This window comes from Crinia signifera, chromosome 9 (assembly GCF_055691185.1).
Source record: "Crinia signifera chromosome 9, ASM5569118v1, whole genome shotgun sequence".
In the NCBI taxonomy this organism is placed as follows: Eukaryota; Metazoa; Chordata; class Amphibia; order Anura; family Myobatrachidae; genus Crinia; species Crinia signifera.
In genome coordinates, this window is record NC_139225.1 from 34620085 (window position 1) to 34638655 (window position 18571).

Consider the following 18571-nt stretch of genomic DNA (forward strand, 5'->3'; position numbering starts at 1 on the left):
TAGACACACACAGACACAAGAATGTTAACACATAGATGATGACATACGGATGCTGACAGACAAACGGATGCTGACACAGACATACAGCTGCCACTGGGTGGGAGAAAGGTAGCTGCCGGGTAGTGTGATATTGGATTGAGGGAGCAGAGACATGAAGCCGGGTTGAAGACCGAGGGGGGGGGGGGGCACAGGGGGGCAGGGAGGTAGAGCTGTAGAGAACAAGGGGGCCGTCAACGGTGTGAGATTGGGACGTTAGGGGGCAACAGATAGCTGAATAATGCAGGATATATACAGTGAATCAAGTGTATGTGTGTATATATATATATATATATTACACACACACATACAGTACATACATACACATACATATAAAACATGAATGAACACACTTTTGAGTTGAAGCTTACTGTAGTAGACCAGGATGCCAGAGGGTTAAGTCTTCCTGTCGTCATTCTCGGGCTCTCTGTGCGGCAACAGCTTGTAGAGGGGGAGGGCTTGTAGTGCAGGGGGAAGAGTTTCCGTGCTTAGTAGCAGCCAGGGAACAGAAACTAAAGCAGCAGGGAGCCAGGGACTCGGGATATGATGCACAAATAATTTCCAGCCTGTGCGGACGGGCATGGGAGGCGCTCGCTGCTGGGAGGGACAGATCAACTGATCTGGATTAGGCTTCCGGCACCACTGCCTGTCATACACTCTGTTGACAGGTGGGTGCCGCGCACAGCAACGGCAGGAGGACAGCAGAGATGAGATAGGAGGATGCAGAGCGGGGCGCGCCTCTCCTGTCCGGCGCCTGCCTGCACTGCATCCTCTGCTGAGCGGCTAGCGCCGGCTCTGCTGCTGACGAGCCTGGCTGTCAGTGAGCGAGTCTCTCTGGGGTAGATTTATTAAGCTCGGTGAAGTGATAAACTGTCCGGTTTTTATCACCGGCCAATCAGCTCTTACCTGTCATTTTTCAAACCAAGCCTGTAGCTTCACAGGTAGGAGCTGATTGGACGGTGATAAAAAACAGACAGTTTGTCCCTTCACCGAGCTTAATAAATCTGCCCCTATGTGCGCCGCTCTGCGCTCACAGTCACAGCCGCTTACACTAGACTAAAGTCTATGTTGTGACAGGCGGCTGTGACTGTGAGCGCCGATCGGCGCACAGCACAGGGCGGGCATTGGCTGATTGATGGGTGGAGGCGGAGCATTGAGGCCTAGAGGGAGCCTTGGAGATCAGGCGGAGTGGCTCGGTGGTGGAGCGCAGCACTGTGTGTGAGTCTGCAGGAGGGGGAGGCACTAAACTACCTGTCAGTCACCACTCACCACCCAGGGGACGGAGGAGGGATCCGGGCTTATGCGCAGGCGGGATATTGTTGCGCGGTCAGGTTTTGGCGGTTTTTTCTCTGGGCTCCGGCGCCATTTTCTTACTACGCAGTAAGTCTGCTGCTCCTCCATCTCCTGCGCCAGAGTCCAGCTTCAGGCTCTGACCATTGCCTACCTAACCTGCTGCTGTGTGCCGCACATTGCTGCCTCAGCCTGGTGTATCTATTTTGTTGGTGAGTTAGTACTCCTAGTAGTATGCTGCAGATAAGTTATTTCAGTAATGTGGGGGCCTGGGAGCACAGCAGCCAGCAGTATGTATAATGTAGTATCATTGGTGCCTGGGGGACTAGTTTAAAATGGGTAATTTGTCCAATTGTCTTTGTCATATGTTTGATGCTGGTTGGGTGTGGGATTACATAGATAGGGGGGGGGGGGGTTAGCCCAAGTTGGTTACTGACTGTAGTTCGCTGAGGGGGAGTAGTGTATGTCACTGGGGCTGAGGAGTGGGGTGGGTCATTCTGTGTCTCACGCAGCACCCACCCTACTACCAGCCCCAGTGACAGACAGCACCATTATTTATTCCCATGTATGCTGTGTTGCTTTAGCACACCAAAATTTAGCATGTGATTGCAGAAAGCAGTGAGAGTAAAATATTGGTGGTAGCGGATCAGGCGCCTCATTCGCACGGGGACCTATGTTAGGGGCTGTGACACTGAGGGGGGGGGGGGGGCAGCCAGCTGACATCACTGGATGTCAGCTGCCCGCCCATTTCCTACCCAGCGTGCATGCATATGTAATGTTGCTCAGAGCAACCTTACATATGCGTGCACATTCCACATCATTCGATGGTCGCCGACCATCGAATAATGTGGGTGTTCCCCCGCAGCATACTAATGGATGTCTGTTAAGCATCTATTCGCAGCCTGTGCATGGGAACATTTGTGGTGGGAAAGGGGTAAGTATTTATAATACTTACTGTATGCTAATTACTATTTATTGATTTCAATGTGAAATACACAGAAAAGTGGGCAAACATTACCCAGTTTTCATCCACAATGCTTTGTGGGTAAAAAAAAAAAACGAATTTGCATATCTGAATATGCAAATCAGCTCATCATGCAATATTAACTGAGATCAGGGGAGGGGCCCCAGGGGGAATTATTAATGGCAGTGCAGGCAGCATAGATAGCAGGCTGCTGGCAGAGCGGGGAAGGGGCCTCTCCCGCCAATGGGCGTTATCCTGATTGATTCGCAAGGATGAGAATTCGCAGCCTTGCGAGTCCACCAAACCCCGCCCGGTAAATGCACACACCCCCCTCCCCTCAAAGTGTGGGATTGCCCGCACAGGCTGCGGATGGATTCGTATGCCTCGGGTACCCGACCACATTTTCCAATGGTCAGGGACCATCGAAAGATGTGGTGCGTGCGCGCATATAAAAGTGACTTTTAAGTCACTTACATTTCCATGCACGCTGACATCCGGTGATGTCAGCTGCCAGCCCCCCGCACCGGGGTCACCGCCTCATTACCATGAGAACACCCAGCATTCTCATGGGAACGCCCATGGTAATGGGGCAGCCCGGCGCCTCCTGCCCATCTCCCCCCCCCCCCCCCCCCCCCCGCACACAGTCACGGGTGCGTGCACACACCCTACGTCTGCACATGTGCACAAATGCGCCTTCGCATTCGCAGATGCGCACCATCGGCCCTCTGTGCAAATGCACAGAGGACTGAATGGATTAAAATAACCCCCAATGCCACACACTCCATTTTCAGCCATGCTGAGCAGCCAAATAGCCAAATTACATAGACCGCATTGTACAAACCACCAAATGCTCAGAGCGTACTGCAGAACATGCGGCCAAGTCTGTCTGCACAAATCTTATCTCATCGTTACTGATCCAGATCTGCATGGGAGCTTCCAAATGAGGCAAAGCCCCATCTTTACGGCGTCTGGTGCCCAGGTTTCCTAAATAGCACAGGGCAGCGTTAATTGTCATTAACCATTTATTGGTGCACATGCACAGTCACAGCCATGCTGCTGAGCATGTAACTGCTGCAGGGCTGCCAACAGAAATCTAGGGGCCCAGTACATGTTTCTGTCTGGGGGCCCCTCTTCTTTTGTTTTGGGCAGTACGGATGGTTTAATGGTTAGCATTACTGCCTCACAGCGCTGAGCAGTGGCGTAAGTTCGTCCCAGGTGCCCGGACGCAAGATGAATATTGGTGCCCCCCCCCCCCATACACACACACTTTATTATATATAATAATAGCAATATGCTACGGTGCCACTGACATCAGCATATATTCATGGTTTAACTTACTCTTTCTCCCTCCTTCCCTGCTCCTCTACCTCCGTCTGTCACTCCTCCACCAGACCATTGATGGTTCAACCCTACACCTCTCACTCCGTCCACCTCTAAGCCCTGTCGCCCCTGCATCTCTCAGTCTATTCGCCTCTCCATCCCCTGCACCTCTCCTTCCATCTGTCACCCCCCCACATCTCCTTCGACCTCTTACCCTACACCTCTCACTCCTTGCACCTCTCTGTTGACCTATCACTTCTGCACCTCTCTCTTCCTCCACCTCTCCGTCCCCCTTTCACCCTCCTTTCCTGCACCTTTCCGTCCCCCTGAACTTCTCAATTCCACCTTTCTTGCACCTCTCTGGCCTCCTGTCATCTCACTTACTCCTTCCCTGCACCTCTCACTTTCTTTCCTCCCTGTCACCCCTCACCTCTTCCTTCCCTACACCTCTCACACCCTCCTTCCATTCACATCTCTGTCCCCTTGTCATCGCTTCACCTCTACATTCCCCTCACTGCTTCAACTCTATGGTACTCCCAACCCAGGAATTTTATGGGGGGGGGGGGGGGGGGGGGTTATGTATGTATGTATGTATGTATACATATATATATTTATATATATATATATGATACAGCGGCACTCACTCGGATTCAGCAAAGACGTTTCGGAGTTTAAATCCTTTATCAAATCAGAAGCAATAAAGGATAAAACTCCGAAACGTCATTATACTATTACCTTGACTGGTAGTGACTTCTTTGCTGAATCCGAGTGTGTGCCGCTGTATCCTATATACATACCTTTCCCTGGCGGTTGCACCCCGGTAACTGCGACTTGGAAACGGAGTGCTGGTCTAGTGTATATATATATATATATATATATATATATATATATAGGGTTCCTGGAGGCGGCACTCCAAGGATAAGCCACTGAAGTAGGGGTCCAATATCCAATAATCAGCAAACAGGTGCCCTCCGATAAGCAGGTCGGGTGGACACAACTTTAGATATAGGTCTGTACGGCGGCACTCTGAAATAATCACACTAAGGCTCTCCTGCACCTTGATAAAGAGGCCACACGGCTTTGAAACGTTGGCTTAAATCCAGCCTGAGTGTGATTATTTCAGAGTGCCACCGTACAGACATATATATATATATATATATATATATCGATACGAGGTGTGGAGGCACTCAGGAGACTCCCATGGTACTGCACGGCGGCAGTCAAACACAGTAATAAACTGGAGACAAAACGGTCTATGTGCCAACGTTTCGGGTACAAACCCTTTATCAAGACATGATATATATATGTCGTACAGTGTCTTGGGTGCCCTTCACGACCGGATAGATACAGGCAAGGGAATGCTAACATTGACGGTTAGTATATAGAAATAATAAACAGTCCAGACAGCACTGTGCTTTTATGTTGCCATTCCCTTGCCTGTATAAGTAACACAGCATACAAATACAGTAATGATAGGACTATAGGTGAGACTATGGGTGAGGTGCAGGGTGAGAGGGGGACGCAGGGTAAGAGGGGCTCAGGGTGAGAGGGGGAAGGCAGGGGGAGAGGCAGAGGCGTAACTAGACATTTATGGGCCCCAGTGTGACTGAGTGTGAGCGGCAGTGTGACTGAAGTGCTGGCTGGGGGTTAGGTGAGGAGCAGTGGGATATAGTAAAGTTTGCTGATTGGTGAGAGAGGGGGTTCAATGTAGCAGGGACGGCTGGGGCGTAGCTGGGGTGACTATGCAGTCTTGCAGGGGCGTAACTAGTGCTGTGAGGGCCCTATAGCAAATTTTGAGAGAGTGGAGTGGGGGGGGGGGGGAGGAAAAGAGGTAGAGGAGGGTAAAGGATAAGATGGGGCTAGAGGAGGCGAGAGCTGGTGGAGAAGGACAGAGGGGTGACAGAGGAGGGGTACAGAAGGGCTTAGGTGAGGGGAGGAAGAGGATGTGAGGGGCTGCAGAGGAGAGGGCAGAGGTAGACGAGGTGAGAGGGTAGGGAGTAGAGGATTTGAGGGGCTGTAGAAGACATGAGTGGGGTTAGAAGACGTGAGGGGCGGCAGAGGAGGAGTGGGGCAGGGGTAGAGAAGGAAAGGGGGGTGGAGGATGAGAATGAGAGGGAGTGCAGGGATTTGAAAGTGTTTAAATCCTCTCATGCATACGGCGCTTGTACCTCCAGAAGAGGGTTTTCTTTCTGCTCTTTGGGCGGCAGAACTTCTGTCCGGGTGTATCGCTGCCTGCTCACTGTAGTGGCGCAGATGCACCAGGGCTCCCTGCAACAGTGCTGCCGTGCCGGGACTCACTGGGAACTCCTGGCCGTGTGTAGCGATGCCAGGGTTCCCTGCCATGTGTAGCTGTGGCGCTGCGCTGGGGCTCACTGTAGCTGCGCCGGGGCTTTCTGGTGGTGGGGAATCTCGGTTCAATTGAGGGGAGTGGGAGCCGAGGGACGGACGTGCAGTGCTACGACTGGTAGTAATGCTGCAGCTGAATCACGGCGCTGTGGGAAACCCGCTCATTAGGTATGCAAGGGGCGGGGACCGGTGCAGTGTTCCCCGCCCCTTGCATACCTATTGAACAAGGTCCTTTGCGCTGGGGCACTTTTCGTCACAGGGGCTGTGGAATCTCTGGCTGGACTCCCAGGAGGCAATAGAGCCAGTGCCCCCTTTAAGGCTGGCGCCCGGCGGCAGATGACTCCATTGCCTCCGGGAGTTCCGCCACTGGCGCTGAGGTCATGGGTTCCATTCCTACCATGGCCCTAACTGTGCAGAGTTTGTATATTCTCCCCGTACTTGCATGGGTTTCCTCCGGGTACTCCGGTTTCCTCCCACAATCCAAAAATATACTGGTAGGCTAATTGGCTCCCAACAAATTAAGCCTAGAATGTCTCTGTGTGCGTGTACATGTGGTAGGGAATATAGATTGTAAGCTTCACTGGGGCAGGGACTGATGTGAATGTTGAAATATTCTCTGTACAGCACTGCGGAATATGTGTGCGCTATATAAGAAACTGTTAATAAATAAATAATATAATGTGTCTTTAATGGTTTAGCACCGAATAGCGGAGTCTGCTTCATGTGATGAGATGAAGTGTACGAACAAGGGGGTAATAATGTCCTGGACTTTAAGGCACTTTCTACCCTGTACACACCCCTTTTATATATTCATATTGGTAGATAGAGGGAGGGAGGGAGGTTCAACCCACAAGCCAACTGCCTCTTCTGGTACCTGGGCTCTAGGAACAGGAGGAGGCGGCTCTAGGAACGGGGGGAGGCAGCTCTAGGAACAGGAGGAGGCGACTGTAGGAACAGAAGGAGACACATGGCAGATGTCAGCCACAACATCTGATGGGTTTGTGATGCCTTGTGCGCTGTTATAGTGAGCACCCGTTCCGGGTGTATCTGTGGAGTCGGGTTCTGGTGCACACCCTGCTGAAATCTATCATCATCTCTTTTAAGGTGTGTACACATGGCAGGATAGGCTGTGAGATGCGTTTCCCGATACAATCAGATCGTACCGGGACTCGCATCTCACAGGAGCGCGCATCAGCAGCGCATCGGGCTCGCAAGTCCTAAAAAAGCATGCGTTTTGCATGCGATATGGCTTCCGATGTTCACTATAATCGGCAACATCGGAAGCCGTATCGCCCCGTGTTTACACACTATCAGTATTATGTCAGCGAGCAGTCCCTGCTCCCATCCACATCCTTGTAACACCCAACTCACTAGACCACTGACAGTATGCTGGATGCAGTGGTTCAGCATTGTAACTCCCAGAAGAGAATGAGATGGTTACTGCGGGGGGGGGTCAATGTATGTGTTGGAGTCAGATGGTTTTATATAAACCAATGTTTCCAATTTTCCATTTTCGCTCAAAATTCTTAGGTCAATGATGATGTGATATTTATATGGAGGGGAGATAAAGAATCTTTAAAATTGTTCATTAATCGTCTAAACTCAAACACATTTAACATTGAATTAACTTTTTCAGCTAGTAAAATCGAGGTGAACTTTCTTGACCTAAGAATTTCGATCGAAAATGGAAAATTGGAAACATCGGTTTATATAAAACCATCTGACTACAACACATACATTGACCCCCCGCAGTAACATCTATATCAGGCATGTCCAACGTTGGCCCTCAAGATGTTGTGAAACTACACATTCCAGCATGCTTTGCCACAGTTTTTCTATTAGAGAATGCTAAAACTATTGCAAAGCATGCTGGGATGTGTAGTTTCACAACATCTGGAGGGCCAACGTTGGACATGCCTGATCTATATAGATGGATTTCCAATATTCCAAAGGGCCAGTTTATTCGGTTGGAATGTAATTGCTCCAAAATTAACAATTTTCATGAATGCGCTAATTATACAATGAAAATGAAATAAGGGCTATAAACCTTTGCTTTTAAATAAACCAAGAGAACCCCGGCATTTACTGGCATACAAGTAGGAAAAATAGAACTCAAACTAGCACTTTTCGCAGATGATATGATTCTATTCATATCCCATCCCCTATCATCTATACCCGCCATTATGTCTATGATCAAAGAGTATAGTTCTTTTTCAGGATACAAAATTAATATTGATAAAACTGAAGTACTACCATTAAATCCCCTTCCAAAGGAGATCTTGTCACACGCAACTCTCAGTCAATTTAGCATCGCCTCATCCAAAATGAAATATCTTGGTGTCCTTATAACCCCGAACCCACTAGATATCTATAAAACTAACTTCAATCCATTACTTCAAAAAATTAAAACCCAACTTGAAGGATGGGCAAATACACCTATCTCGTTATTAGGCAGGGCAGCCATCTTGAAGAATATAGTATTTCCGAAGATATTTTATCTCCTTCAAATGCTTCCATGTACAATCCACCAACATGACCTACAGATGATAAATAAACAGATGTCCAGGTTTCTATGGTGTCGGAAGAGGCAGAGGATGTCCCTCCATAAATTAACTCACCCAATAACTAATGGCGGATTAAAAATTCCAGATTTCCGCTCATATGCCTGGTCGATCCATTTCCGATATATATCAGATTGTTTATATGACAGGTCAACATACACCGATTGCCTCCTGGACATGTCTTTATTTCACCCATACTCCCCCAGTGCCTTACTCCACACCCCAACAAAGCTAATACCTTCTTCTATTCTTAATCATATATTGTTTCGACATACGTATGATGCGTGGATACAGGTGAATCGGAAATTGAACAGGAATCCGGAAATAATCCGATTCATTCCAATTTGGGGCAACCCAAATTTCCCGCCCCCCATGCTCAACTCCTCGTATTCACTTTGGCACCAAAAAGGGTTAGACAGCTTCAAAACTGTTTGACCCAGGTGGAAAGATTTTTACATATTCAACCCTTCAAGACAAATATACATTACCACTTAATCATTTTTTCATGTATCTACAAGTCAGATACTACATCTTACCAGTCATGTCAAAAATTATATACATGCAACACACAGAACCGTTAACACCCTTGTTCTCGACTTTATATTGTCATGAATTCAGAGTCTCAGACTTATATAATATTCTTCTGACGCACTTACCAAATACCAACAAATCACCTTGAACAATTAAGCGACACTTGGAAGTCGGACATACCAGGAATCACCTCTCCTGACATGATATTTAAACAGTTCCCAAAAATAATTAAAACACTCCGTTCGGCTTATTTTCAAGAAGTACACTACAAAGTTATAAACCCCATATATATATCGCTCCAGCTCAGAGTAAATATATGTCTCCAAGTGCCTCGGGAGAATGTTGTAAATGCAAGATGTGGGACGCTACATTCTTCCACTGTTTCTGGTCTTGCGCTAAGATATTAAAATTCTGGCATGAATTAATAGTATACATAAACTCCTTATTCTCTATTAATGTAACCATAGATCATTTAGCATGTGTATGTCTAAATTTCACCAATTGGTCTCGTCCTCCACTCTTTTCTAAAAATATTCCCTTACTTAGAATTATATTGTCGCTAGTGAAGAAGCTCATCCTGATCCATTGGATAATGCCGACAGCTCCTTCTGTAACTGAACTTAAATCAAAACTGTTCCAACTCCTCATGTTTGATAGACGTTCAGTACGAACGGGAATCCTTTTATCCACACACACTTTTTACTCGAAATGGGAAACCTTTATTCTCTCCCTAGAAGAACCAGATAGATCAAGATGTTTATTGTGAACTGTGACTGTCTCTGAGGGTTCGGCTAATTTGAGACTTATCATGAATGCGCCTGTCTGGAAAAGTTTAAGGATTAAATTCCCAGATTGATGCAAACCTCCAATTACTTTAATTAAAGAACCATACAAAGTATTCGATAATACTCCCCCCCCTACCCTTGATCTACATACCGACTCATAACATATTCCCTAATGTGAGAAACATAAAAAAAGGAAATCCAGACCACCCTTTCTTTTCTCCAGACAACAAAGACACAGGTGACAATTGTGTTATGGCGATTTGCAAATAGTCTGTAACTGTTCCTTTTGTGTTTGTATTTCTAGAGTCAGGATGAGGAGGCTCTGCGCTCCGGCACAGCTGAGTGCTGCATTCATGCTGCTCTACGGCGTGAACCTCGGTAATGAAATCACACAGCGTACATGAGCAAACAAACTCTGCATGGTCTATATCAGGGATGGGGAACCTTTGGCCCTCCAGCTGTTGTTGAACTACACATACCAGCATGCCCTGCAACCAGGGGTTAAATTGAGGGGGGAACGGGGTGGAACTGAGTTCCACCACCCCTAATGCGGACGGGGAACATTTTTGCCTCCACATTGGCCCTGCACAGTAATTCTTACAGAAAAGCATTCTAGTTTGCAGGGGGATGCCAAAAACCCTACCACTGGCCCTGTATCTCCTAATGGGGGTAGGGGAGGGGAGGTAATTAGGTGGCATAGAGAAATTAGTTCTCCCACCTCTGCATGATATCTTTAAGCCCTGCCAGCAACAGTTTTAGCATGGCCAAATAGCAAAACTGTTGCAGGGCATGCTGGGAGGTGTAGTTCAACAACAGCTGGAGGGCCTAAGGTTCCCCATCCCTGGTCTATATAGAGAAACTTCTTAAAGCATTGGTTCTCAATCTGTGTGTCGTGGCACCCTGGGGTGACTTGGATTGGTGGTCCAGGACCAATTACATTTATTTATGGTCAATGTAATAAGTAAAAACAATGCTGGTGGCTGTCAGTCCCAAAATATGTGGACAACTAGTTGCAAATCTTGTCCCTCACCACATAATTAAACTAGTTGGATGGCTGGAGGAAAGTTGGTCTGATGTGTGGCCAGCATTAGATTTCGGTGTCAAACTGCAGTGTAAGAATAAAGCAGCCAATATTTACCCTGCACAAAAAGAATATAACTCACCCAAATCTAACTCTCTGCATGTTACACCTGCCCCACCTGCAGTGCAGCATAGTTTTGTCCATTTGAGAAAAAATGCAGCTTTGTGTAAGATTGCAGAAGAAATGGGCCAGGACCAGATGTACTAAGCTTCAAACTAGTGATAAAGTGGATAGTGACAAAGTACCAGCCAGTCAGGAGTCAGTTAGGAGCTGATTGGCTGATATTTTTTTCACTTTCCAGTTTATCACTTTTGAAGCTTAGTACATCTGTACATCTGGCCCTCATGTGCGGATGGGGGACATCACAACCAGCCCCCCTTCCCTGCAGCCATTTCTGCTGGCCACTGCTCCTTAAGCAATGCCTTAAGCAATGCCTCCCCCTGCCCCTGTGCAGATTGTAGCTGCACAGAGTAGCCACTCCCCTAGTTTTGTGTCATCACGCCCCCTAACAACATGTGACCATGCCCATTTTTGGTGGCACATGATGTCAGAACCACTGAGAAAAAGTTTCTACTTGCACCACTGGGGGCCAGACAGCATAAACTTAAAGACAGGACATTTATTGTAGAAATAGTTGATAATATTGTTGGAACAGATGTACAGGCTCATAAAGGGTGGGTCATGGGTGTAACATAATAAGATCATATGGCAGAGTGCCAGGAATTAATTTCAGTGTATAATTAATTTTTCACAAATTAATCCGTTAATCTCCGTGTTAGACGTACAAAGTATCCACTAAAAATGCTAGCCTCGCTCACATTTGTTATATAAATTCAAATGTTGTGTAAAAAAAGATTATATTTCTTATATAAAAGTAAACATTACAGGTCATTATGATGAATACAAATGTTTGCTTGGCAATTTGCACACCTATTTTAGTAAATTCACTTGCCACGCAAATGGTTAATTAGCTTAGATTGGTTCGATAGCTACTGTATTATATGAGGAGGCCCAGAAAGCGATTTAAACCCTTTATTTAATTCTTCTTGCAGTTACCAGTAGTGTCTACACCCAGCAGTCCATATTCCGGTCCAAGTGCTACACCTTTTACTTCCCTACCGGAGCAGACACAAAGAAATGGGCTAGAGCACATGACGTATGCATCGGTTCTGGGGGGACTATGGTCAGTGTGGCGGACAGCGAAGAGAACATGTTCCTAGCAGGTAATTCATACCCATAAAATGTAAAACTAGAGTACAAGCCTAAGTGGCCATCAGCTGCAAAGGATGTTTGTCGATGTGGTGATGATAACCCTGTTACCGCCAGCAATAACCAATGGGAGAGAATGGAATGACCCGATGCAGGCTTCGGCCTTCACTTAACTTTAACTTTATAAAGCAAAACAACCTTTAGATTGTGGTTAAGAAGAAGGAACAATGTATTCTAGTTTAAGACATAGGAGGTATTCAGTCCGGGATTCCGACTATCGGAATCCTGGGCCATTTTCGCTCAGCTCGACTAACTCAGGGTTGCCGACTTTTAAAAGCTCCTCTCCGGGAGAAGCCCGGAGAGGAGACTTTCAGCAGGAGTTCGGGGGGCGTGGCTTAAACGTGATGTCATTAAGCCGTGAATTCGACAATCCGTGGCCGTTTCCGACAAAACCGATCCGACTTGTTTTAAAGTCGGATCGGTTTTGTTGTAATCTGCCTTTAATGCTGTCGGAAACGGCAGCATTGAATCAGTGGAGGCCCCTATTCCTGTCAGTGGAAATAGCGGACGGGATTGAATACTGCCCATAATCTTTCATTTATTTTATTGCATCTACACAGTTGAGTCACAACATGACCACCAGTAATAGCCAGAGTAACCGCCGTGTGTGGCACGGACAGAAGCTATACGGGATATGAGTGACTCAATAAGGTGCTGATGGCACAGGTGGCTGGAGCCATGCTGACCGTAGTGCATTGACGTGGTTCCACAGATGCTCAATTCTGTTTAACTCCTGGGAATTAATGAGCCAGGGAAATGCCTGGAAGTCTTGTCAGACATTTCTAGCTGTGTGACATGTTGCAATATCTTGCTGGAAGATCCCTCCTGTCCCATGTCGACCATAGGTATGTCAACTTTATTCATTCGGTGACCTATTGCCTGTCGAACAATAGTGGTCTACCTATTGACAGTAGACCTTTTTATTGTTGACCTGACAACTGGCGAATATATGTATGTGCAGGGCCGCTTTGCGAATGCCTTCGGGGACTATCACAGGTGCACGGAGTGAGGCGGGCAGGGGGCGGACAGGGGGCTAGCACATGGGGACGCCCAACATTTCCTGGGCCTGCCCATAAAAATGGTGGTTGTGCTCAGAGAAACGCTGCGTGTCCCCATGTGAATGCAGGCGTGTCGAAGCCAGCAGGGGGCGGGAGGCTGAGGTCACATGATGTCAGCCGCCCGCCCTGTCTTCAGCCTAGACTGACTTTCATTTGCGAGTGGGGGGAGAAATCAATTGATGGTCGGCATCCCCCGTACACTCTAATGCGAATGGATGTGTAAGCACACACATCCATTCGCATGCTATCGAGTAGATTCATGGGGGTCTGGCATTTGTTCGCCCGGTGGGCGCAGTTTGCCCACTCACTAAGCAGTGAATGTACGCTGCTTAGCAATCGCTGTTGCATCAGGCCCAGGGATAAAAAAAGGTGAAAAACCCCATTGACCTTTTGACTGTCAACCTAGCCCATGTCGACCTAATGCTTGTGTCGACCTAATCTCTCTGTAGACCTAACCCCATGTTGACCTACAGACATGTCGATCTTCCTGCATTTTGACCTTCCCCATGTCGACCTAGTGAATGTATTCCATCTCCCCCACCCATTGGAGCCAGCTGTATTTAGCTCACCTATGGGAGGTCATTTGATATGTATTTTACTGTTTTATTAAGTTTTTGGGCCTACACACGGATTCGCTAGATCGCTTACAAAATGCCCCTACATTGCTGCATGTGTAGGGGTCACAGCGATAACGAGAACAGTGGCCCTGACAGATCGCTCAACGCACGGCGCTGACGCATCGCTGTGTGCTCAGTGTTATGAGCAATCTAGCATCGCTCAGCACACTCAAAGGATGTCAGCTGCCCACCCCATTTCCATCCAAGCGTGAACACATATGTAAGTGACTTTATAATGTGCGCTAGGGGCAGCCCGGTGCTTACCGCTCGGCGCCACTGTCCCCTTGAATCTTCTTCCTGTTTACAGCACGGGCGATGTATGTCTGCCTCTCAGGCGTACGTTGCAGGCTAGCATTGCCCTATTCTTACAGCATGGACCCTGCTGCTGTCTCCGGGCTTTGATTTAGATCTCGTGTGAGTAGCGAAATCTCAAACATACCCAGAATGGCCAGCCAGGGGGTGGGGGCATAGAGACAGTGCGTCGGCATTAGCTGATGCGCCATCTGCTCCAGGGGACATCGCAGGAGCGGGGAGTTTACGCTTCCCTGCTTCTCCGCACAAGGTGGTAATACATCTTGTTGGTGTCCCTTCCTGCTTTGCCTCGTTAATAAGGCGAAATATGAAGTGTTGTATTGCGCCACTATAATACATCTGATTCTGCACCTATATGGCTCCTAGGGTATATTATATATAATGATATTCTGTCTCTTATAGATGCCTACCCGAAAGACAATTGGCTCATGTGGCTGGGTTTTCAACACCTTGGAAGATGGGAGTGGACAGATGGGACATCCGCTAACTTCTTTGCCTGGCAGAACGGTATGTTACTTATACCTTTAGGAGGCTTTGACGTGTTGGATGTAAAATGAGAGCAACTCAAAAGAAACATTTGCACAAGCAAGAACTTATTTCCGCACATGAGATACATTTGATATGCGGACACTTCTCCGCAGGTAGCAGGTTTTTTTCGACACATCAGTGCAAAACTGCACCTGATGCAGTATCATTTGCAGTATGCAAATATTGGGAACTATATTTGCATACTCTCATCAATGGCTGCCAGGCTGTGTGTGGTATAACCATTGATTATGTGACATCCAGGCAACTATTAGTGTCAGTATTTCAAGATGGTTTAGTGACAGTCTGTACAAATTTTTCCCCTAGACTAGAGATGGTATACCCTGACAGGAGCCCATAACCAGGCAAAGAAACTTGGCGCCGCAGCAGCAGTACAGACTGCACGCTCCCGAGATGGTGCAGCAACTAGTCAACTCTACTGAGGAAGTGGGCGGACTTGGAGGCGGGGCCCGGGGTATCACGCAGGGAAGCGTGTTATACACAAGGGCATGATGCACTGCACTGCGTCTGGTCATTGTACATTACAGTACTGTAACACACACTGCCGGGCATGCATATAGAATCTATATATAGATTCTATATGCAATGACATGAAATTCCTGGGGGTAATGGACGGTCACACTGCTGAGACACAGCAAGGCATGCATATAGATTCATATACATGCCCGGCTGTGTCTCGGCAGTGCGAACATCCATTACCCCCAGGAATTAATTTTTTTCCCCCATTTGGGGTAATTTACCCCTGACCACTGCTTTATGGTTTTGCCCCACCCACTTCCATCTCTTCAGTCATTAGGACAGTGGTTCCCAAACTTTTCTGAAACATGTCATCCTAGAATATCAGCACCCCTAGGCCAATAGTTTCTTTTTGGGAAATGAAGAAAAAATATGAAATTATGTCAATTTTTTTATATTTAATACTTAGATTTAATTATATGCTGAGGGACAATATTTGCATATTTAATTAAGTAAACTGAATTGGGCCTGGATCACAAACCTGAGGCACCCCTGTCTGGAGGCACCAAGTGTCTTGAGGCACCACAAGGTACCACGGCACACAGTTTTGGGACCTACTGCATTAGGATCATTGTGCTCAAATTACACTGGACTAGCCGTGCATTCACCTTCGCATCAGTGTCAGGGCCAAATGTAACAGCTCACAATATGTAGGAGCCGGTGGCGAATCGGGCAAGATAGTCACTATATTCAATGCAACAATTAACTTAAAGGCAAGACTAATTGCCGCTTTAACACCAGTGAGGCTGTGTTGACGAAATTGCACTGGCTCCCAAAAATAGTGGCCTATTAAATGTGTCTGTATTCACATTGGTATGTACTGTATGTCATTTCCACAGAGTGCAAGGATTCCATGAGTCTGATTTCATGCTGTATGTTTTAATGACAATTCTTATTTCTTAACCCAACGTTGCTGTGAGCGATCCTCAAAATATCCCCTAAAAATGCCGGCGTTGCTCACAGCGACTGTTCTTTTAGTACCAATAAATACAAATACAGCCGCGTTGATTCATTGAAGTTTAGTTAAATATTGCAAAAAAAAGAACGGTTGCTATGAGCGGCGCTGCCATTTTTAGCGGATGTTTTGAGGATCTCCCACGGCAACGTTGGCACTCAAAGGGTTAATTAAATTTTTTAACAAATTCCCTTGGCACTTGATAAATGTACTACTGATTTATTTGTTACCACTTAATAAATGTACTAGGACACTTACAGAGCCTTCGTCCATCTGGGGCAGTAAGTAATGCTGGGTACACACCAGGACAACAAGGGTCCGATCCCCTCAATCTAGATCCAATTCCGACCAATTGGATGTAGATTGTGTGGTGATTGGGCCCTTTTATGTCCTGGTGTGGACCGATCCGATGCGCGGTCCCGCGGGTCGGTCGGTCGTTATTGAGATCCTACCTGCTGCAGGTAGGATCTCAATGACGACCATACAGCCGGGTGCGGGTCGCCATCGGATCGGACCCGCTCACGGTGCACATCGTGAGCGGGTCGTGCCCCCCCGCATCACCGTCAGCGGGTCGGACGAGACACTGACGACCCGCTCACGATGTGCATCTTAAGCGGGTCGTCCTGGTGTGTACTCTACATAAGACTATATGAAACTTGGTCAGAGTAATGTGTAACTTTGTGCTAATTGTCATTGTAGAGCCAGATTTCAAGGATTTATACATACAATGTGCAGCTATGAATCTGACGTCCAGCGACCCCCTCCGCCGTGGCTTATGGGTCAGCCAAAGCTGCAACTTATTAGCCAACCCCACCGGCTACATCTGCAAGTCTGATATAAGTATGTTCCCTGGTGCCCTCTCACTATTAGTCCCTAACTGGGCATGGTGTGCATGAATGCAATATATGGTGGGCACTAAGCTGAGGAATTGGTTCCAAGACCCCCTACTGCATATTTAGAATTAATTGAGGTTTAATTTTTTTGTATTGCAACCTTGTACCACAAATATGACCATGTTAGAATTATGACTATAATAGGGGTCCAGTTGGTTGTGGAAAAGTCAACATGGCTACAAAAAACGAAATACCGCTATGGCTTGAAATAGTTTAGTGCACCCCAAAACAATCTGAGGTCTAGGACGAGAAGTCTCATCATAGGTTTAAATAGCATAGAAGTTTGGATCAAGTTAAATCCATTAAGTTAGTGTTGACCTCGTCTATTGACCCTTGGTGTAAGCTGATCCAAGCACTACCAGTGAGTTCAGTTATACCCGTTTTACACCTACAAGCCGGGACACACCTGGGATTTTAGACCCAGCTCCATCCCGGGTACAATCCGGCTTGTGACCCCTTTTACACCGCCCTCCCCATCCGGCATAAGGCCGGGGCGGGTGACGTCACTGGAGGCAGGGCCTGAGGTGGTGCTGGAAGATGAGAGCATCTCCCAGCACTGACTTTTCCATTGCAGTGAACGAGTCCTGGGTCACATGTTTACACAGCACCATTATCAGGGTCCTTCCTGTGTTTAACCCTGGACAAGACCCAGGTAGGATGCCTGGGAACATGGACCCGGGGTTTTGTTTTTGTGCTATTCTGCTGAACCGGGTCGACATGACAATAACCCAGTGGTGAAAAAGGGTTACTGCACTGTAGGGGTACGGTACTGCACTGTAGAGTTACACCAGCAAGAACTCCAAAAGGTAGGCTTGGAGAGTATGGCAAAACCACAGAGATATATTTTTGCTGGATTCAGTGCAAAAGGACAGACTGGGCTGAAAGATGGACCACGGCAGGACCATCAAGAGATCAATATGGTTCTTCCAAATCAGTAACAACTGCATGTGTACCAAGGAGATATTAATATCAAGCTTACTTGCTTAGATGGTGACTGAGGTCTAAGGTATTCTCTGGATATATGTAGTGTTAAGACAGGAGGGGTTAGGTTTTGGCATGGGGGGGGGGGGTTTTAATGGATGGACACTTAGGGTTAAGGGGATTAGGGTTAGGCTGGGTGGTGTGGTGCGTGTTTGGGTTAGGGTTGGACACTAATAAGAGGAGTAGGGTTAGGCTGCAGAAAGAGGGTTAGGGGAGTAGGAGAAGAGCATAGGGGAACTTTTGTGACCCCCAGTTGGGATCCTTCACTTCTGAATGCTGGTGTCCATCTTTTTGCCGCCGACATCCCAAATGCTGGGCATGCATAAGTATTTCTTTATAACACTGAGGAAACACAGAGGCATCTACATAGTGTTGTACTTTAGACAAGTACAATTGAATCATAAAGATAATGCTTGTTGCATACAGAAGATAAAAGGACAATTGTGTATTGGGCCTTATGCGCATATTACACATCTGCACCCAGGTTATAGTTATTTATATCACTGAAAA

The 18571-nt window shown here is 47.1% G+C and overlaps 1 protein-coding gene across 3 annotated transcripts in view; it reads left to right on the forward strand.

Annotated features, from left to right (window-relative positions):
- The window catches only part of LOC146035382 (uncharacterized), a 103567-nt gene that overhangs the window by 12068 nt on the left and 72928 nt on the right, over positions 1–18571 (forward strand). For all 3 annotated transcript variants that reach the window (XM_083158791.1, XM_083158789.1, XM_083158790.1), the window contains exons 2-5: positions 10138–10211; positions 11967–12137; positions 14573–14677; positions 16887–17027. In XM_083158791.1, the coding sequence (XP_083014917.1) occupies positions 10145–10211; positions 11967–12137; positions 14573–14677; positions 16887–17027 (484 nt within the window). In that variant the 5' untranslated portion in view covers positions 10138–10144. The remainder of the gene's footprint in view (positions 1–10137; positions 10212–11966; positions 12138–14572; positions 14678–16886; positions 17028–18571) is intronic.